At 41.2% G+C, this 17540-nt stretch overlaps 1 protein-coding gene across 15 annotated transcripts in view; it reads right to left on the minus strand.

Annotated features, from left to right (window-relative positions):
- The window catches only part of UIMC1 (ubiquitin interaction motif containing 1), a 97660-nt gene that overhangs the window by 62260 nt on the left and 17860 nt on the right, over positions 1 to 17540 (minus strand). For 12 of the 15 annotated variants that reach the window (XM_021939977.2, XM_009209624.4, XM_031666617.1 and 9 more), the window contains exons 2-6: positions 16359 to 16513; positions 9321 to 9405; positions 3502 to 3626; positions 2372 to 2477; positions 1328 to 2061 (exon numbers count right to left, since the gene is read on the minus strand). In XM_021939977.2, coding sequence (XP_021795669.1) covers positions 1328 to 2061; positions 2372 to 2477; positions 3502 to 3626; positions 9321 to 9405; positions 16359 to 16505 — 1197 coding nt within the window. In that variant the 5' untranslated portion in view covers positions 16506 to 16513. Of the gene's footprint in view, positions 1 to 1327; positions 2062 to 2371; positions 2478 to 3501; positions 3627 to 8301; positions 8904 to 9320; positions 9406 to 16358; positions 16514 to 17540 lie in introns of those variants that run through there. The other 3 variants (XM_017960165.3, XM_009209628.4, XM_021939978.2) reach the window with 2 other exon arrangements.

Raw genomic sequence — 17540 nt, forward strand, 5'->3', positions numbered from 1 at the left:
TATTCAAAAATTTAACTTTTTAGAAATAAAAATTTTTACGCTGGGCGCGGTGACTCACGCCTGTAATCCTAACACTTTGGGAGGCCAAGGCGGGCAGATCACGAGGTCAGGAGATCAAGACCATCCTGGCGAACACGGTGAAACCCCATCTCTACTAAAACTACAAAAAATTAGCCGGGCGTGGTGGCGGGCGCCTGTAGTCCCAGCTACTCGGCAGGCTGACGCAGGAGAATGGCGTGAACCTGGGAGGCGGAGCTTACAGTGAGCAGAGATTGCGCCACTGCACTCCAGCCTGGGCAACAGAGCGAGACTCCGTCTCAAAAACAAACAAACAAACAAACAAAAAAAAACCAACAATTCTACGAAAAGGTCAATAAAATGCATCCATCTCAAAAAAAAAAAAATTTTTTTTACACCAGGCGTTTTGGCTCATGCCTATATTGCCAGCACTTTAGGAGACCGAGGTGGGTGGATGGCTTGAGTACAGGAGTTCGAGAACAGCCTGGGCAACAAGGTGAAACCCCATCTCTACAAAAAATATAAAAATTAGCTCAGCCTGGTAGCGTGCACCTGTGGTCCCAGCTACTGCAAGGGGCTGAGCTTGGGGGATCGCTTGAGCCCAGAGGTGGAGGCTGCAAGGACCCAAGATGGTACTGGTGCACTCTAGCCTGGGTGACAGAGCGAGACCTTGTCTTCAAAAAAAAAAAAATTTAAAGAAAAAATAAATTATGGTGTATCTATGGTAGAATATGTCATATATTAAGAACTGATCTAAGATAAACTATAAAGTAGGGGGAGGAACAAAACTTATAGAGTCTTCATTTTGTTCAAAAAAATTGTTAACGTATTTTTGTATGCATAGAAATAATGATGACTGGTCAGGTGTGGCGGCTCATGCCTGTAATCCCAACATTTTGGGAGGCTGAAGTGTGCAGATCACAAGGTCAGGAGTTCAAGACCAGCCTAGCCAACATGGTAAAACTCCAACTCTACTAAAAATACAAAAATGAGCCGGCATAATGGCAGGTGCCTGTAATCCCAGCTACTCAGGAGGCTGAGGCAGGACAATTGCTTGAACCTGGGAGGTGGAGGTTGCAGTGAGCCGAAGATCGCGCCTAGGCGACAGAGCGAGACTCCAACTCAAAAAAAAAAGAAATGGTAGTTTTTTTCTTCTTTATATTCTCCTGTACTTTCCTAATTTTCTAGTGAACATGTATTACTTTAATAATCAAGGAGGGGAAGACCACAAAAATAACAGATAGCTAAAATAATCCTTGTTTTAATCTGTGAATAAATCATCCTTAATTACAGCATCACTGACCCTTACCTGACCATGACTGGTTGTTGGTTCTTCCTCCAACAAAAGTTTCTCTTTCAAGCTTTTAATTGAGCTTTCCTGGAAATCCTTGGTTTTTGAGTGCCAGTCAGATGCCCTAGACTCCTGCCTCTCCTCTTTGTCTTCATCTCCCATATCTTCTGAGATGCATTCATTTTTTTCACTAGCCTGCTCTCCTTGGCCACATTCATTCTGGATCAGAGAAGGAGGTCTAGGTAACACTGGTTCCCCAAAATCTTTTTTTTTTAAGAGCTGCCTCTGAGCCATTTTCAGGCTCTTTTGATAAACCTCCAACTGGCAGAGAATGACCTTGGTATACTGGTTAGGGTCTACTCCATCAGGGCAGAATGGAATACCCCAGAAGTAGTTCACAGTGCCCCCAATGTCCTGGAGACCTTTGGCATCTGCTAGGGTAGGCAGACAGTGCCTAGATGTGTCCCCGCTACCCTGGGCAGCTCTGAGAAAAGAACCCCTCCCAGTACTTTCCTGTGGCTTCCCACACTGTGTGTGCTCAGCCAAGTGGCCAGTACATCTGTCAAAAGATTTAACGTTCACATTCTCAAACACTGGCTGGCTCGACTGGTCCCAGCTTCCTGAGCTGCCAGAGACCGGCTCCTCTTCAGTTTTTTCAGTGTGGTCCCAAGGCTCCTCTCTTTCCTCAGCCTCGTTTCCCTGACTGATATGTGAGCCTTTAAACAGTGATGGAGGTACCAGCTGCCATATGCCTGTAGGTATTTGAGAAAAAGTAGGGCTAAGGACAAACTTTTTTATTAAGAGGGCTTGGTAAGCTATCACTTACCAAGAATTACATAATATGGGTAAGAAAGGCTCTTCTTTGGGTTTAACCAAATGTTGGTTTTTTCCTTGGAAATAAAAGTATGCTGGATATTCTTATGATCTCAACTACTTCCTGATTTAACTTATTTATTATCACCAAAAGGATCTGGGGTACTTCCGTATATCTACTCTCAGCATGAGATCCCTGTGGTACAGTTATACTTGATGAATGGAAGGAGTCAGAACAGGGAGACATGCCTTCAGTGATCCCAGAGTCTGTGGTTTTCTCTTGGTGGGACTGGGAAGATGGTCCAGTGGCCAGAGGTCGAGATCTGGTAGCAGAAGCATCAGAAGGCCGGCAACTCTGAAACAAGTGATCCCATACCAGACCAGGTTTATTATTAAAATAACTATATATGAAGGGTCACAGGAAGGACAAAATGGGAGGCCACTGTTCATAAGAATTTCTCTTCTCCAAAATGTAGATGGCTCAATTTAATTTCACAACATATACTGAATGTCTATGTGCAAAGTGTTGTACTAGATTGCTATACTAAACCCTTTTTTAAAATAGGGAGGCAAATAGCATAAAAGATGGTTCAGGACCTACCACTGGCAAGTATCCTTCACATTTAAAATCATTTCAGGCTGGGCGAGGTGGCTAATGCTTGTAATCCCAGCACTTTGGGAGGCCGAGGCAGGTGGATCACCTGAGGTCGGGAGTTCCAGACCAGCCTTGCCAACATGGTGAAACCCCGTCTCTATTGAGAATACAAAAAATTAGCTGGGTGTGGTGGTGGTCGCCTATAATCCCAGCTACTTGGGAGGCTGAGGCAGGAGAATTGCTTGAACCCAGGAGGCGGAGGTTGCAGTGAGCTGAGACTGCACTCCAGCCTGGGCAACAGAGTGAGACTCCATCTCAAAAAAAAAAAAAAAAAAAATTCAGTTGTGCATATTCAAATGACAATTTAACTTTATTTGATTATTTTTTAAAAACTGCCCATTCTTTCTTCCCATAACCCACCTCTAGTTCTCATCCCCTTTGCTCTCCCACAAAACAGGAGAAGTTAGCATCTTATCTTGCTGCCTTTTAGGTTCTTGGTATTCAGTAAGTCTTTTCAGAAGCTGTTAACTTATGATAATTCTTTTCAACTATGAACTAAAAAATCCATGAGTGGAAGAAAACTCTTTCATTTAGAATTAACAAAACACTTCAAATTGGGTTAACCAACAATTCAACACAGACTTTAAAAAATTACTATGGGAATTTCTATTAGATGAAAACCCTATAAATGACTACAGCTAGTTCCTAATGCAACTACGACACCACAGAAGTCTAAAATATTGCTGATCAATCTCCACAAACTTTTGCAACATGGCATATTTACATTCAGGCTTTCAGCAATGGCTTTCCTCAAGAGCTCCTCCTCTTCCTCCTCCTGGCTGTTCACTTCCCTAGCTTCCTGCTCACTCATTTTGAGAGCCAGAGCAAACTGTTCTTCTTCTGTCATCTCTATAAGAGGGTAGGGAAAAGAGAGGGAGGGACACCACAAACACTGAATAAGCATGGAGGCAAGAAAGAGAATTATTAAACTTTTCAACTGAAGACATTACAAGACCGTACAATTTTATAATCTTGTAAAGAAGGAAAACCCCAAAAGGTAAGGTGTTGGTCAAGATAATTAGCAGCAGTTACAACAAGAATCCTGGGTTAACTAGGCTGTAAGCTCCCATGAAGGCTGAGTTTTCACCTACACTGTTCACTGTTATACCTCCAGCACATAAAAAAGTGCTGGGCATAGGGTACGTAATAAATATTTGCTCAATGAATAAATAGAGGAATTAATGCCCACTCTAGAGCTTTTTACTAAATCCACAATGCTTTATGCTCAACATTTAGCCAGAATAATTTTAGTACTCAGAATCCTCTGATTTAACCAGTAGAAAAGAACATCCCTAGTGACAAGAATGTGGTCTCCAGACACCATTTTCCATTTAAAAGGAACTGGGGTACACTGAAGAAATGGGTGGCCTCAAGTACAAAGCATGAAATGAACAAGATGAGCTAGAATATTTGTCACAGATGTAAGCAAGGAATCTATTAGACACTACTAGAGTCATATCGAAAGAACTTAGGAGCCAATTAAACAGACTCCTCACTGGCCAAAAATGAAACTGGAGCATCAATAAAGATAATGAATGCGGGCCGGGCGCGGTGGCTCAAGCCTGTAATCCCAGCACTTTGGGAGGCCGAGACGGGTGGATCACAAGGTCAGGAGATCAAGACTATCCTGGCTAACACGGTGAAACCCCGTCTTTACTAAAAAAAATACAAAAAACTAGCTGGGCGAGGTGGTGGGCGCCTGTAGTCCCAGCTACTCGGGAGGCTGAGGCAGGAGAATGGCGTAAACCCGGGAGGCGGAGCTTGCAGTGAGCTGAGATCCGGCCACTGCACTCCAGCCTGGGCGACAGAGGGAGACTCCGTCTCAAAAAAAAAAAAAAGATAATGAATGCAATGCATTAAACTACATCAAATATATTTACATCTGTAGTTACATCTATATTACATCTGTAAGTTCAGGCCAGGTGTGGTGGCTCATGCCTGTAATCCCAGGACGGTGGGAGGCCAAGGTGGGAGGATCATGTGAGGTCGCGAGTTCGAGATCATCATGGACAACACGGTGAAACCCCATCTCTACTAAAAATACAAAAATTAGCCAGGCGTGGTGGTGGGTGCCTGTAGTCCCAGCTACTTGGGAGGCTGAGGAAGGTGAATCACTTGAACCCGGGAGGCGGAGGTTGCAGTGAGCCAAAATCGTGCACTCCACCCTAGGTGACAAAAGCAAGACTCCATCTCAAAAACAAAACAAAACAAAACAAAAAAAACCCTGTAAGTTCATACTAATATTTTTTTAAAAAGACATTGACTAACCAGTCACTGTTGAAGAATGTTAGTGAATCAACTACATGAAAACTGATAAGGCGTGGTGGCTCATGCCTGTAATCCCAGCACTTTGGGAGGCCGAGGTGGGTGGATCACGAGGTCACGAGACCAAGACCATCCTGGCTAACATAGTGAAACCCCGTCTCTACTAAAAACACAAAAAATTAGCTGGGCGTGGTGGCAGGCACCTGTAGTCCCAGCTACTCGGGAGGCTGAGGGAGGAGAATGGCTTGAACCCAGGAGGCGGAGCTTGCAGTGAGCCGAGATCATGCCCCTGCACTCCAGCCTGCGCGATAAAGCGAGACTCTGTCTCAAAAAAAAAAAAAAACGAAAACTGATAAATAAAATAATAGAATTGTTTTTACCCTACTTTGTCTACACAAGCTATACTACTGGGTAATCAAGCAGATTAAAAGCTCCTCTTTATAGAATTATTACAGTTAAAAAAACGTAAAAGAAATGAGAGAATTAGAATATCACCATTTTGGATGTTGTTTATGGCGGGGGATTTGGTAATGTCTAACAACCTACATAAAGTTACCCTTTGACCTAGCAATCTCACTTCTAGCAACTTACCCTAAAGATACACTTCTAATTAAAAGGAGTATATCATTGCAGCAATGTTCAAATTTGCCAAACACTAGAATCTATTTAATAACCATAAACTGTAGTACACATACATACAGTTATAAAAAAGAACAAGGAATATATCTATGGACTGGGAATAAAGTGATTTCAAGGATATGTTATTAAGTAAAAAATAAAGTACAAAAGAATTTATGGATAATATGCTACCTTTCACATAAGGAAGGAGAAATAAGAAAATGCACACACACCTATTTATTTGTACAGTGTCACAAAAGAGAGATAAACCAGAAATAGGCTGCGCATGGTGGCTCACGCCTGTAATCCCAGCACTTTGGGAGATTGCAGCACGCAGATCACCAGAGGCCAGGAGTTCGACACCAGCCTGGACAACATGGCGAAAGCCTGTCTCTACCAAAAACACAAAAATTAGCCAGGCATGGTGGCGTGCGCTTATAGTCCCAGCTACTCTGGAGACTGAGACAGGAGAATCCCTTGAACTCAGGAGGCAAGCCAAAATCACACTACTGCACTCTAGCCTGAGTGACACAGAGACTCTCTGGTCTCACAAAAAAAAAAAAAAGAAAAGAAAAAGAAAGAAAGAAAGATAAACCAGAAACTAATGCAAACGATTACCTATCAGTGGTTGAGAACAGAGTGAAGGGCACAAGAGAGGAAATGACACTTCTTTGACTATATTTTTTTGTATAACTTTGACATATGGAATCACACAAATCTTAAACATGTTTTAGTAATACGAAATCAACAAGTACAGGGGATCACTAAAATTGAATCCAAACATAAAAAATGCACCCAACTGAATTTGAAATGACCTTAATGAAAATGAAAACTATCAGAATCTGTAGGATGCAACAAAAGCCACATTTATAGTGAAATTTATAGTTTTCCATGCTCATATAAGGCAAAATTTTAAAATCAGTAATCCGAGTTTCCCACCTTAAAATGCTAGAATATAAAGAGTAAAATTAACCCAAGTAAGGAGAAAGAAAAAAACATAAAGAACAGAAAGAAATCAATAAAATGAAAGATGGGCATACAACACAGAAAAAATTGAACAAAAAATTAATTCTGGTCGGGTGCAGTGGCTCATGCCAGCACTTTGGGAGGCCAAGGCGGGCGGATCACAAGGTCAGGAGATCGAGACCATCCTGGCTAACACAGTGAAACCTCATCTCAACTAAAAAAATACAAAAAAATCAGCCAGGGCGTCTCTCTCTGTCGCCCAGGCTGGAGTGCAGTGGCGTGATCTCGGCTCACTGCAACCTCCGCCTCCCAGGTACAAGTGATTCTCCTGCCTCAGCCTCCTGAGTAGCTGGGATTATAGGTGCCCGCCACCAGGCCTGGCTAATTTTTGTATTTTTAGTAGAGACGAGGTTTCACCATGTTGGCCAGCCTGGTCTCAAACTCCTGACCTCAGGTGATCCGCCCGTCTCGGCCTCCCAAAGTGGTGGGATCACAGGCATGAGCCACTGCACAAGGCCAAGTCTGGCAACTTCTATCACGCATGCTCAACAAGAGTGGTACCATTCCCAAGTGGACAAAAATTGGTTCTTGGAGGTCAAAAAAAAAAAATCTTACGTATAAAATACAGACATACAATCAGTACATAAACAGAACACATAGCATATCTGTGGTATTAAAATATCATGGGGATGGCAATGGTTAGAGGGAAAAATAGTCTAAAAAGGCGCCTCAGGAGAATAACAATGAAAAATAGGGCCAGTGCAGTGGCTCATGCCTATAATTGCTCAAGTCCAGGTGGTCGAGGCTGCAGTGAGCCAAGATCACACCAATGCATTCCAGCATAGGTGACAAAGCGAGACCCTGTCTCAAAAAAAAAAAAAAAAAGAAAGAAAGAAAGAAAAGAAGAAAACAAATTTTTAAAAATAGTTGGGTGTGGTGATGCACACCTATAGTCCCAGCTACTCAGGAGGCAGAGGTGGGAGAATCACTTGAGCCCAGCAGTTCAAGACCAGCCTGGGCAACATAGTGAGATCTTGTCTGGACAAATAATAAAAAACTAGCTGGGTGTGGTGGTATACACCTGTGGTCCTAGCTACTTGGGAGGCTGAGGTCGGAGGATCGCTTGTGCCCCGGAGGCAGAGGTTGTAGTGAGCTACTGCATTCCAACCTGGGCAACAGAGGGAGACCCTGTCTCAAAAAGAAAGAAAAAAAAAAGTCAGCTGGGTATGGTGATGCATGCCTGTTAGTCCCAGCTACTCAGGAGGCTAAGGCTGGAGGACCACTTGAGCCTAGGAGGTTGAGACTACAGTGTGCTGCACCCACACCACTATATTCCAGCCTGGGTGGCAGAGTGGGACCCTGTCTCAAAAAATAATAATAATAAATAAATAATAAAATTAAATTTATACAGGAATGCAAAGGACCCAGATTAAAACAATTTTTAAAATAAAGTTGGAAGAATTATACTACCTGATTTTAAGATATTATAAACCTACAGTAATCAAGACAGTGTGGTATGGCATAATGACAAACATAAATAAATGGAAAAGAACAGAAAATTCAGAAATAGACCCATGCATTGATTTTCAACACAAGGAAAGGACAGTCTTTTCAACAAATGGTACAAGAATGATTGGATACCCATATGGAAAAAAAAATGAACCTTAACTCTTACCTTGCACCATATACAAAAACTCAAAATGGATTAGAAATCTAAATGCTAAAGCTAAAACTACAAAATTTCCAAGAAAATAGGTGGAAATCTTCATAACCTTAGTGTAGTCAAAGATTTCTTAGGACACAGAAAGAAAAAAACCATAAAAGAGAAAAAAATGGACCACATCAAAGTTTAAAACTTCTGTTCTGGCCAGGCGTGGTGGCTCATGCCTATAATCCCAGCACTTTGGGAGGCTGAGGCGGGTGGATCGCTTGAGGTCAGGAGCTAGAGATTAGCCTGGCAAACATTAGCAGGGTGTAGTGACGTGTGCCTATAGGTCTAGCTACTCAGGAGGCTGAGGCGGGAGAATCGTATGAACCCGGGAGGCAGAGCTTGCAGTGAGCCAAGATCACACCAGTGCACTCAGCCTGGGCGACAGAGCACGACTCAATCTCAAAAAAAAAAAAAGAAATCATAAAAACAGATTTTGCTGCTCAGTAAGATTCAGAATGGGGGGCTAACTGGTGGCTGGCGCCTGTAATCCCAACACTGGGAGGCCCAAACTGGAGGACTGCTTGAGGCCAGGAGTTTGAGATGAGCCTGGACAACACAGCAGGACCCTGTGTAAAAAAAAAAAATTAAAATTAGCCAGGCGTTGTGGGGCATACTTGGGAAGCCGAGACAGGAGAATCACTTGAGCCAATGAGTTCAAGGCTGCAGTGAACTATGATCATACCATACCCCTACACTCAAGCCTGGGTGACACAGTGAGATTCTGTCTCTAAAAAAATAATAAATTTAAAAAAAATTTTTTTAAGATTCAGAATGACCACTTCTGGATTCCACTTAAGATACAGGAAACTGAAAAAAGTTATTCTTCCAATCCTTACGACAATAGCAACAAAAACTGATAAATTCACAACTTTTCTTGAATCTATCAGAGAGCTAAGAATGCAAGATAATCAACTAGCCCAAAATGTATCAGTTCTATGACTATTACAATTCCCAAACCATTCTCAACAAAAATGAAAACATACGTGCAATTTTTCTTTTGGCCAAACACTTTGCTCTATTCGACGGTTTTGTCTTCATTTTCTGCAATCCATTTTCCTCCTTTGGTTCCTGTTGCAAAACAAGAAATATGATCAGTGTGGCTGCCACTAAAAGTAGTAATTTCTCTCTCTTCTACCTCCTCTATAGCTAAGAGAGGCCTCTGAGGAATTGATGATTGTTATAAATATGCACATAAAACATCAGAAGATCCTTTTCAGTACAAAAAGGAAAACATAAGATCTAGAACCAATAAAAACCATTAAAAACAAAAACGTGTGATATATTGGCATTATTATCTGTCATATAAACAGTCACACAAAAACTAGTCTATCTCTAAAATACCAGTAAGCATCACCTGAGATCAGAGTAGCTTGATTGAAGATTTAAAAAAAACAATAATAATGTTTAAACTCAGTGTTTATTCATTTATTTTAAATCACTCTTTCGACACTGGATAGTAAAGGAAAGGAAAAAGAGGGTAAATGAAAAACCCTATAGAAGCAAAAGTGAACCAAATACACCAACCCTACATCCCACCCTAAAATTTAATAAGAAACACAAACAAAATAATCAAGAAAACAAAAAATAAAAGAGAAAGAAATAAAAGGCCAGGCACAGTGGCTCATGCCTGTAATCCCAACACTTTGAAGTGGGAGAATAGCTTGAGGCCAGTTCAAAACCATCCTGGGGACTGTAGAGAGATCCTGTCCTTACCCCCTCCCAAAAAAAATTCTTTTTAAGTAAAAAAAAAAATTTTATTTTTTCTTTAATTAGCCAGGCATGGTCCTAGCTATTCAGGAGGCTGGAGCAGATGGATCACTTGAACCCAGGACTTCCAGGCTGCAGCAAGCTAAGATCGCACCACTGTATTCCAGCCTGGGAGACAAAGCAACATCCCATCTCTAAAAATAAATAAATAAAAATAAAACTGGGCAAAGCGTTTGAACAGAATTTCTCTGAAAATGAAGACATAGAAATGTCCAAGAAGCACCTGAAAAGATGCCCAACATCATTAGTCATCAGGGAAATACAAATCAAAATCACAATAAGGTATCACTTCACACCCACTAGGATAATTAAAATAATTTGTTTCAAATCAGAAAATAAGCATTGGCAAGGATTAGAAAAACTGGAACCCTAGTACACTGTTGGTGGGAATATAAAACAGTGCCACCACTGTGGACAAAAAAGAAATTAGGTGCTGATACACACTACAAAATGAATGTACCTTGAAAATACATAATTGAAAGAAGCCAGACAAAAGGCCACACATATATCATATAATTCCATTTATAAGACATGCCCAGAATGGGCAAATCCATATAGAAAGTAGATTAGCGGTTGTCAAGGGCTAGGGGTTTAGGGGAAAATGGAGAGTAACTGCTAATGAAAATGGGTTTTTTTCTGAGGGGTAATGAAAATGTTCTAGGCCGCTGCTACTGGGCCATGCAGACTGGCAGAGTATAGTGTGGTGTGAGGCTGGTGAGGGCAGTGGCCATGGAGGGTGGAAAATGTTCTAAAATTAACTGTGGGCCAGGTGCAGTGGCTCACACCTGTAATTCCAGCACTTTGGGAGGCCCAGGTGGGCGGATCACCTGAGGTCAGAAGTTCGAGACCAGCCTGGCTAACATGGTGAAACCCAATCTCTACTAAAAACACAAAAATTAGCCAGGCATGGTGGCATATGCCTGTAATCCCAGCTACTCAGGAGGCTGAGGCATGAGAATCAACTGAACCCAGGAGGCAGAGGTTTCAGTGAGCCAAGATCGCATCACTGCACTACAGCCTAAGGCAACAGAGAAAGACTGTCTCAAAAAAAAAAAAAAAAAAAGAGAAGTAAGACAAATTCACAATTACGCTCAAAGACTTCAATAGCCTCAAAATATTTGTAGAACAGACAGAAAACCAATAAATATAAAGTAGATTTGAACAACACTATCATCAAACTTTATCAGATTGACATTTACAGAAATCACTATCCAAAATGTGCATTCTTCTGTAGTACACACAGAATATTCTGGGCCATAAAACAAGTTTGACTAAGTTTAAAAATGATGAAAATCATATAAAGTACATACTATTAATGGAGACTGCAGTGAGCCAAGATCACATCACTGTGCCACTGCACTCCAGCCTGGATGACAAAGCAAGACTCTGTCTCAAAAAAACAAACAAAACAAACAAAAACAAAGGCCAGGTGCAGTGGCTCACGCCTGTAATCCCAACACTTTAGAAGGCCAAGGTGGGCAGATCATCTGAGGTCAGGAGTTCGAGACCAGCCTGGCCAACATGGTAAAACCCCCCCTCTACTAAAAATACAAAAATTACACAGGTGTGGTGGCAGGCACCTTTAATCCCAGTTCACCCGCAGGCTGAGGCAGGCAGAATCACTTGAACCAGGAGGCGGAGGTTGCAGTGAGCCGCTATCATGCCATTGCACTCCAGCTTGGGCAACAAAGCAAGACTCCATCTCAAAAAAATACATATTAAAAAAATAAAAATAAATAACAAAACAAAAAACAAACAAATGTGTTCCTAAGATGATTCCAACTGCTTTTTTCTATTCTAAAGCAGAAAAAAAGACTTTTTTCCATATACAACAATACTAAGACACTACAAGAATATGAAATACATATTAAAAATCAGTTGGTAGGCCGGGCGCGGTGGCTCACGCCTGTAATCCCAGCACTTTGGGAGGCTAAGGCAGGTGGGTCACAAGGTCAGGAGATCAAGACCATCCTGGCTAACATGGTGAAACCCCATCTCTACTAAAAATAAAAAAAAAAATTAGCCAGGCGTGGTAATGGGCGCCGGTAGTCCCAGCTACTCAGGAGGCTGAAGCAGGAGAATGGCGTGAACCCAGGAGGTGGAGTTTGCAATGAGCAGAGATCACGCCACTGCACTCCAGCCTGGGCAACAGAGGGAGACTCCAGCCTGGGCGACAGAGCGAGATTCCACCTCAAAAAAACAAAAAAAATCAGTTGGTAGCCCAGTTTTACGGGAGATTTTTAGGAAACCCTGTAAAACAAATAATTCCTATACTATTTAAATTGTGGTAGGACATAGAAAAAAATAATAAGCTTTCCTTCTCTTTTATACCATAACCCTAATATTAACATCTGATGAAGGCCATAGCCCCCCCCAAAAAAACCTTTATAAAGCCAATGGCACTAGGAGTACAAATGCAAAACTCCTAAATAATATATTGAGAAAAAAAATCAATATTATATTAACATAACACATCATGACCAAGCATGATTTATTCCAGAAATGCAAAGATGTTCCAACATTAGAAAATACTAATCCAATATATAATATTAGTTGATTAAAGGAGAAAAACTACTCCATCATCTTGCTAAATAAAGGGTATTTGATTAAACATAATTCCTAAAACTACTACTAGTAGATAAGCAATTAAAGGATAGTTCCTTAACATAAAAACAGAAACATGAAACAAATAGCAAAACATCAGAAATAAAAGATGTGCTCTATTGCTAGTATCAATCAACATTATTCTGGAAGCCACAGCTAAAGCAATGAAAACAAAACAGAAAAAGGTATAAGTGCTAGAAAGAAAGAGAAAAAAATGGTCGTTATCAGCAGAGATAAATGCCTACCTAAAATACCCAAGACAATCAACTGAACAATTATAAAAATATGTGACAGATTAATGGAAGAAAAAAATCCAGAGACACACCCATTTATAAACAAGATTTTAGTTTATGATAAAGGGAAAATTTCAAATATCTGGGGAATTGAGAGATTACTGGAAAATACTGGTAGACATGTCTAATCACCAGTACTTAGTTTTTCAAAATATATGTATGCTGTTTAGGGATACATGTAAATGTGGTAAAACTGTAAGGAGAAATATGGGAAGATAAAACAAACAGTGGTTACCTTCAGAAAGGTAGAAAAGAGCTGGGTGAGGTGGGATCACGCCTGTAATCCCACTACTTCGGGAGGCCAAGGCGGACGGATCACCTGAGGTCAGGAGTTCGAGACCAGCCTGGCCAACATGGTGAAACCTCATCTCTACTAAAAATACAAAAATTAGTGAGGCGTGGTGGCGCATGCCTGTAATCCCAGCTACTCAGGAGGCTGAGGCAGGAGAATTGCTTGAGCCTGGGAGGCGGAGGTTGCAGTGAGCTGAGATCGCGCCACTACACTCCAGCCTGGGCAACAGAGCAGGACTCCATCTCAAAAAAAAAAAAAAGTAAGTTGGAAAAGAATGCATTTGGGGAGGGACACACTAAGAGAAGAGGGATTCTCAGGTGGTAACTACAAGTGTTCACATTAATTTTTAAAACTATGCATTTATATTTTATGCACATTTCTGTATGTATAACATGTATGACATATGACATACATATGTGCTGCTATAGAAAGGTCTCCAGGAAATACTGTAATGGTTAATTTTAGGTATCAGTTTGACTGGAGTAAGAAATACCCAGAGAACTAGTAAAGTATTATTTTCTGGTGTGTCTGTGCGGGTGTTTGCAGAGGAGATTGGAGTGTGAGTCTCAGTGACTAAGTGGGGAAGATCTGCTCTCAATGTGGGTGAACACCACTCAACTGGCTGGGGGGCTAAACAGAATAAAAACATAGGAAAGGCAAATTTATCTCTCTCCTGGAGCTGGGACACATTATTCTTCTCCTACCCTTGGACATCAGAACTCCAGGCTCTCCAGGCCTTGGATTTCAGGCCTTACACTCAGCACCCCTTACCCCTTGTTCTCAGGCCTTCAGACTTGCACTGAGCCATACTACTGGCATCCCAGGGTATCCAGCTTGCAAACAGCCTATTGTGGGGAGTTTTCATTCTCCATAATTACATGAGCCAATTTCCCTAATAAATTCCGTCCGTCCGTCCGTCTGTCCATCCATCCATCCATCCATCCATCCATCCGCCCATCCTATTAGTTCTATGTCTCTGGAGGACCTAACACAGACATTAAGTGGAAAAAAAGCAAAACAGTTTCTACAGTATGATTTGTTTCCTGTAAAAATCTCTACTGATACTGTATACGTAAAAATTTTTTTCCAAGGACATAGAAGAAATTATTGCCTTCGGATCACACGGATGACATCAAGAAATTATTTTAAAAATGAAAAAGAAATTATTTCTTATGGTTAAATGTCTGTAGTATACATTTTCATTTCATACTTTTCTAAACTGTTTTGTTATGGTTTGGTTTTTTTTTTTAAACATCTATGTATACAACTTTTTTAACATATCCGTATCTATTTGTGTATTTAATATTTTTATTTTTGTTAATATTAAGATGATATCCAAGTAATACAACTGTTTTGTTTTCTTTCTTTTTCAGATGGAGTGCAATGGTACAATCATAGCTCACTGCAGTCTCAAATTCCTTGAACTCCTAGGCTCAAGCAATTCTCCCACCTGCCTCAGCTTCCCAGGTATCTGGGATTACAGGCGCATGCCACCATGCCCAGCTAAGTTTTGTACTTTTTGTAGAGACAGGGTCTTTCTGTGTTGCTCAGGCTGGTCTCAAATGCCTGGCCTCAAGCAATCCTCCTGTCTCAGCTTCCCGAAGCACTGGGATTATAGGCATGAGTCACCAGGGATGTACCTAGCCCTTGTTTTCTTCTCTATACTTTTATGCACTTAAGATGAACTATATAGACAAAAGTCCTAATTAAAAACTAAACTATAAGGAACGTGGTTTGGTTTGGTTTGGTTTTGTTTTTGAGACAGAGTCTCCCTCTGTCACCCAGGCTGGAGTGCAGTGGTGCGACCTCAGCTCACTGCAACCTCCACCTCTGGGATTCAAGCAATTCTCCTGCCTCAGCCTCCTGAGTGGCTGGGACTACAGGCACGTTCCACCACACCCGGCTAATTTTTGGTATTTTTAGTAGAGACAGGTTTTGACCAGGTTAGCCAGGATGGTCTCAATCTCCTGACTTTGTGATACGCTCGCCTCAGCCTCCCAAAGTGCTGGGATTATAGGCATGAGCTGCCATACCCAGCCAAGAAACGTTTTTTAAAAACCAATAAAGATGTAAAGAAACGCTCAATCTTGCTAACCAAAAATATGTCATTTTTTGGCCAGATGCAGTGGCTCACACCTGTAAACCCAGCACTTCAGGAGGCTGAGGCAGGATTGCTTGAGGCTGGGAGTTCGAAACCATCCTGGGCAACATGGCGAAATCCCATCTCTACAAAAAAAATACAAAAATTAGCCAGGCGTAATGGCTCGCACCTGTAGTCCCAGCTACATGGGGGCTGAGGTGGGACCAGGAGAAGGAAGCTGGAGTGAGCTGAGCTAACACCAAACTCCAGCCTACATGACCAGAGGGAGAACCTGGCTCCAGAAAAAAAAAAAAAAAAGTACAGGAGAAAGATAAGAAAATCTGAAGGAAAAAACAATGAGTTAATTCACTGTCTTTGAGATGAGACCTGAAGGCAGGTAGAAAACTCCAATAAACAAATGGAAATACAGGATAAAGGAAAAAGGTTACAATCTTTATTCTGGAGAATAAAGCTTTCTAAAAAGCTAAAAATGTCATATAGCTCTGCTGTCTAATACAACTGACACTAGCCTTATGTGTCTTTAATCACTTGAAATGTGACTAGTGCAACAGAGAAGTTGATTTTTAATTTCAGTTATTTTTAAACAGCTATAGGTGACTAGGTGCTATTATATCTAGAACATATCAAAAGATTTAAAAACATTCACATGTTTTTCCTCTCACTTTCTAGACATATCAAAACTAAGATTTTCAATTGATTTAGATTATTCAAATAGTTCCAAAATACCACTTTGGATTACTATATCACAAAACTGAAGAACTATGATCCATCCTCAACTAAGCAACAGGATTACTTCCTTAAGTAATTCTTAACTCCATTTACAAAGTAAAACAAAGTTGAGTAAAAATTTCATGGTTTTGGTGAGCTGGCATTAAGGTGACGTCAGTCACGAAACATACTCCCCATGGTTAAAGAAGCATAGTTTGAGAGCTACAGCTCTACTTTTCAGCTCTACTTTACTTACCTCTCCATCACTATCAGATATCACAATGAATGCATCCTCAAGTCTACGCTTCCTCTTCACACTGAAAGAACTGGTAGTTTCCACATCCTTCTTCTCCAGGTTCCGAGATTCGGAGACTTCTTTAACTTTTTTCTTTCTCCGTGGCATCCTTTTGTCTAGAATAAAAGGACAATAATTTTGTCTAGAATAAAAAGATCAAAATTTACTTAAAGTTTTCTAGAAGCTATTCAACTTAGTCTTTTATTTGTGACGGTATCGCTTTGTTGCCCAAGGTGGAGTGCAGTGGCACGATCTTGGCTCACTGCAACCGCTGCCTCTCAATTCAAGCAATCCTCCTGCCTCAGCCTCCCGAGTAGCTGGGACTACAGGCACGTGCCACCACACTGGTTAATTTTTGTATTTTTAGTACAGATAGGGTTTCACCATGTTGGCCAGGCTGGTCTCAAACTCCTGACCTCAGGTGATCCACCGCCTCAGCCTCCCATAGTGCTGGGATTACAGACATGAGCCACCACACCCAGCCTAATTTTTGTATTTTTGTAGAGAAGGGGTTTCACCATGTTGGTCAGGCTGGTATTGAACTCCTGACCTCAGGTGATCTGCCCACCTTGGCCTCCCAAAGTGTTGGGGTTACAGGAGTGAGCCACCGTGCCCAGCCTCAATTTAATCTTGTAAAAGGAAAAGATAACCCTATTTAACAGAAGTAAAACTGGATTTCTTAACTAGTCTACTACTTACTAAAAATACAGAGGAATTTTTTTTAGAAAAATATAGGGAAAAAATGTTTTTTTTCTATAGAGGGAAACACAGACTAGGCACGGTGGCTCACGCCTGTAATCCCAGCACTTTGGGAAGCTGAGGCGGGTGGATCATTTGACGTGAGGAGTTACAGACCAGCCTGGCCAACATGGGGAAACCGTGTCTCTACTAAAAATACAAAAATTGGCCAGGCATGGTAGCGCGTGCCTGTAATTCCAGCTACTCTACTAAGGAGACTGAGGCAGGAGAATCACTTGAACCCAGGAGGCAGAGGCTGCAGTGAGCAGAGATCACGCCACTGCATGCCAGCCTGGGCGACAAGAGGGAAATTCTGTCTCAAAAACAAACAAACAAAAAAACTATATAAATATACAAATCTCATTCTCCATGGTGAAATTTCAGTATCAATAATATAGAAATGTA

Source organism: Papio anubis, chromosome 5 (genome assembly GCF_008728515.1).
Source record: "Papio anubis isolate 15944 chromosome 5, Panubis1.0, whole genome shotgun sequence".
Taxonomy (NCBI): Eukaryota; Metazoa; Chordata; class Mammalia; order Primates; family Cercopithecidae; genus Papio; species Papio anubis.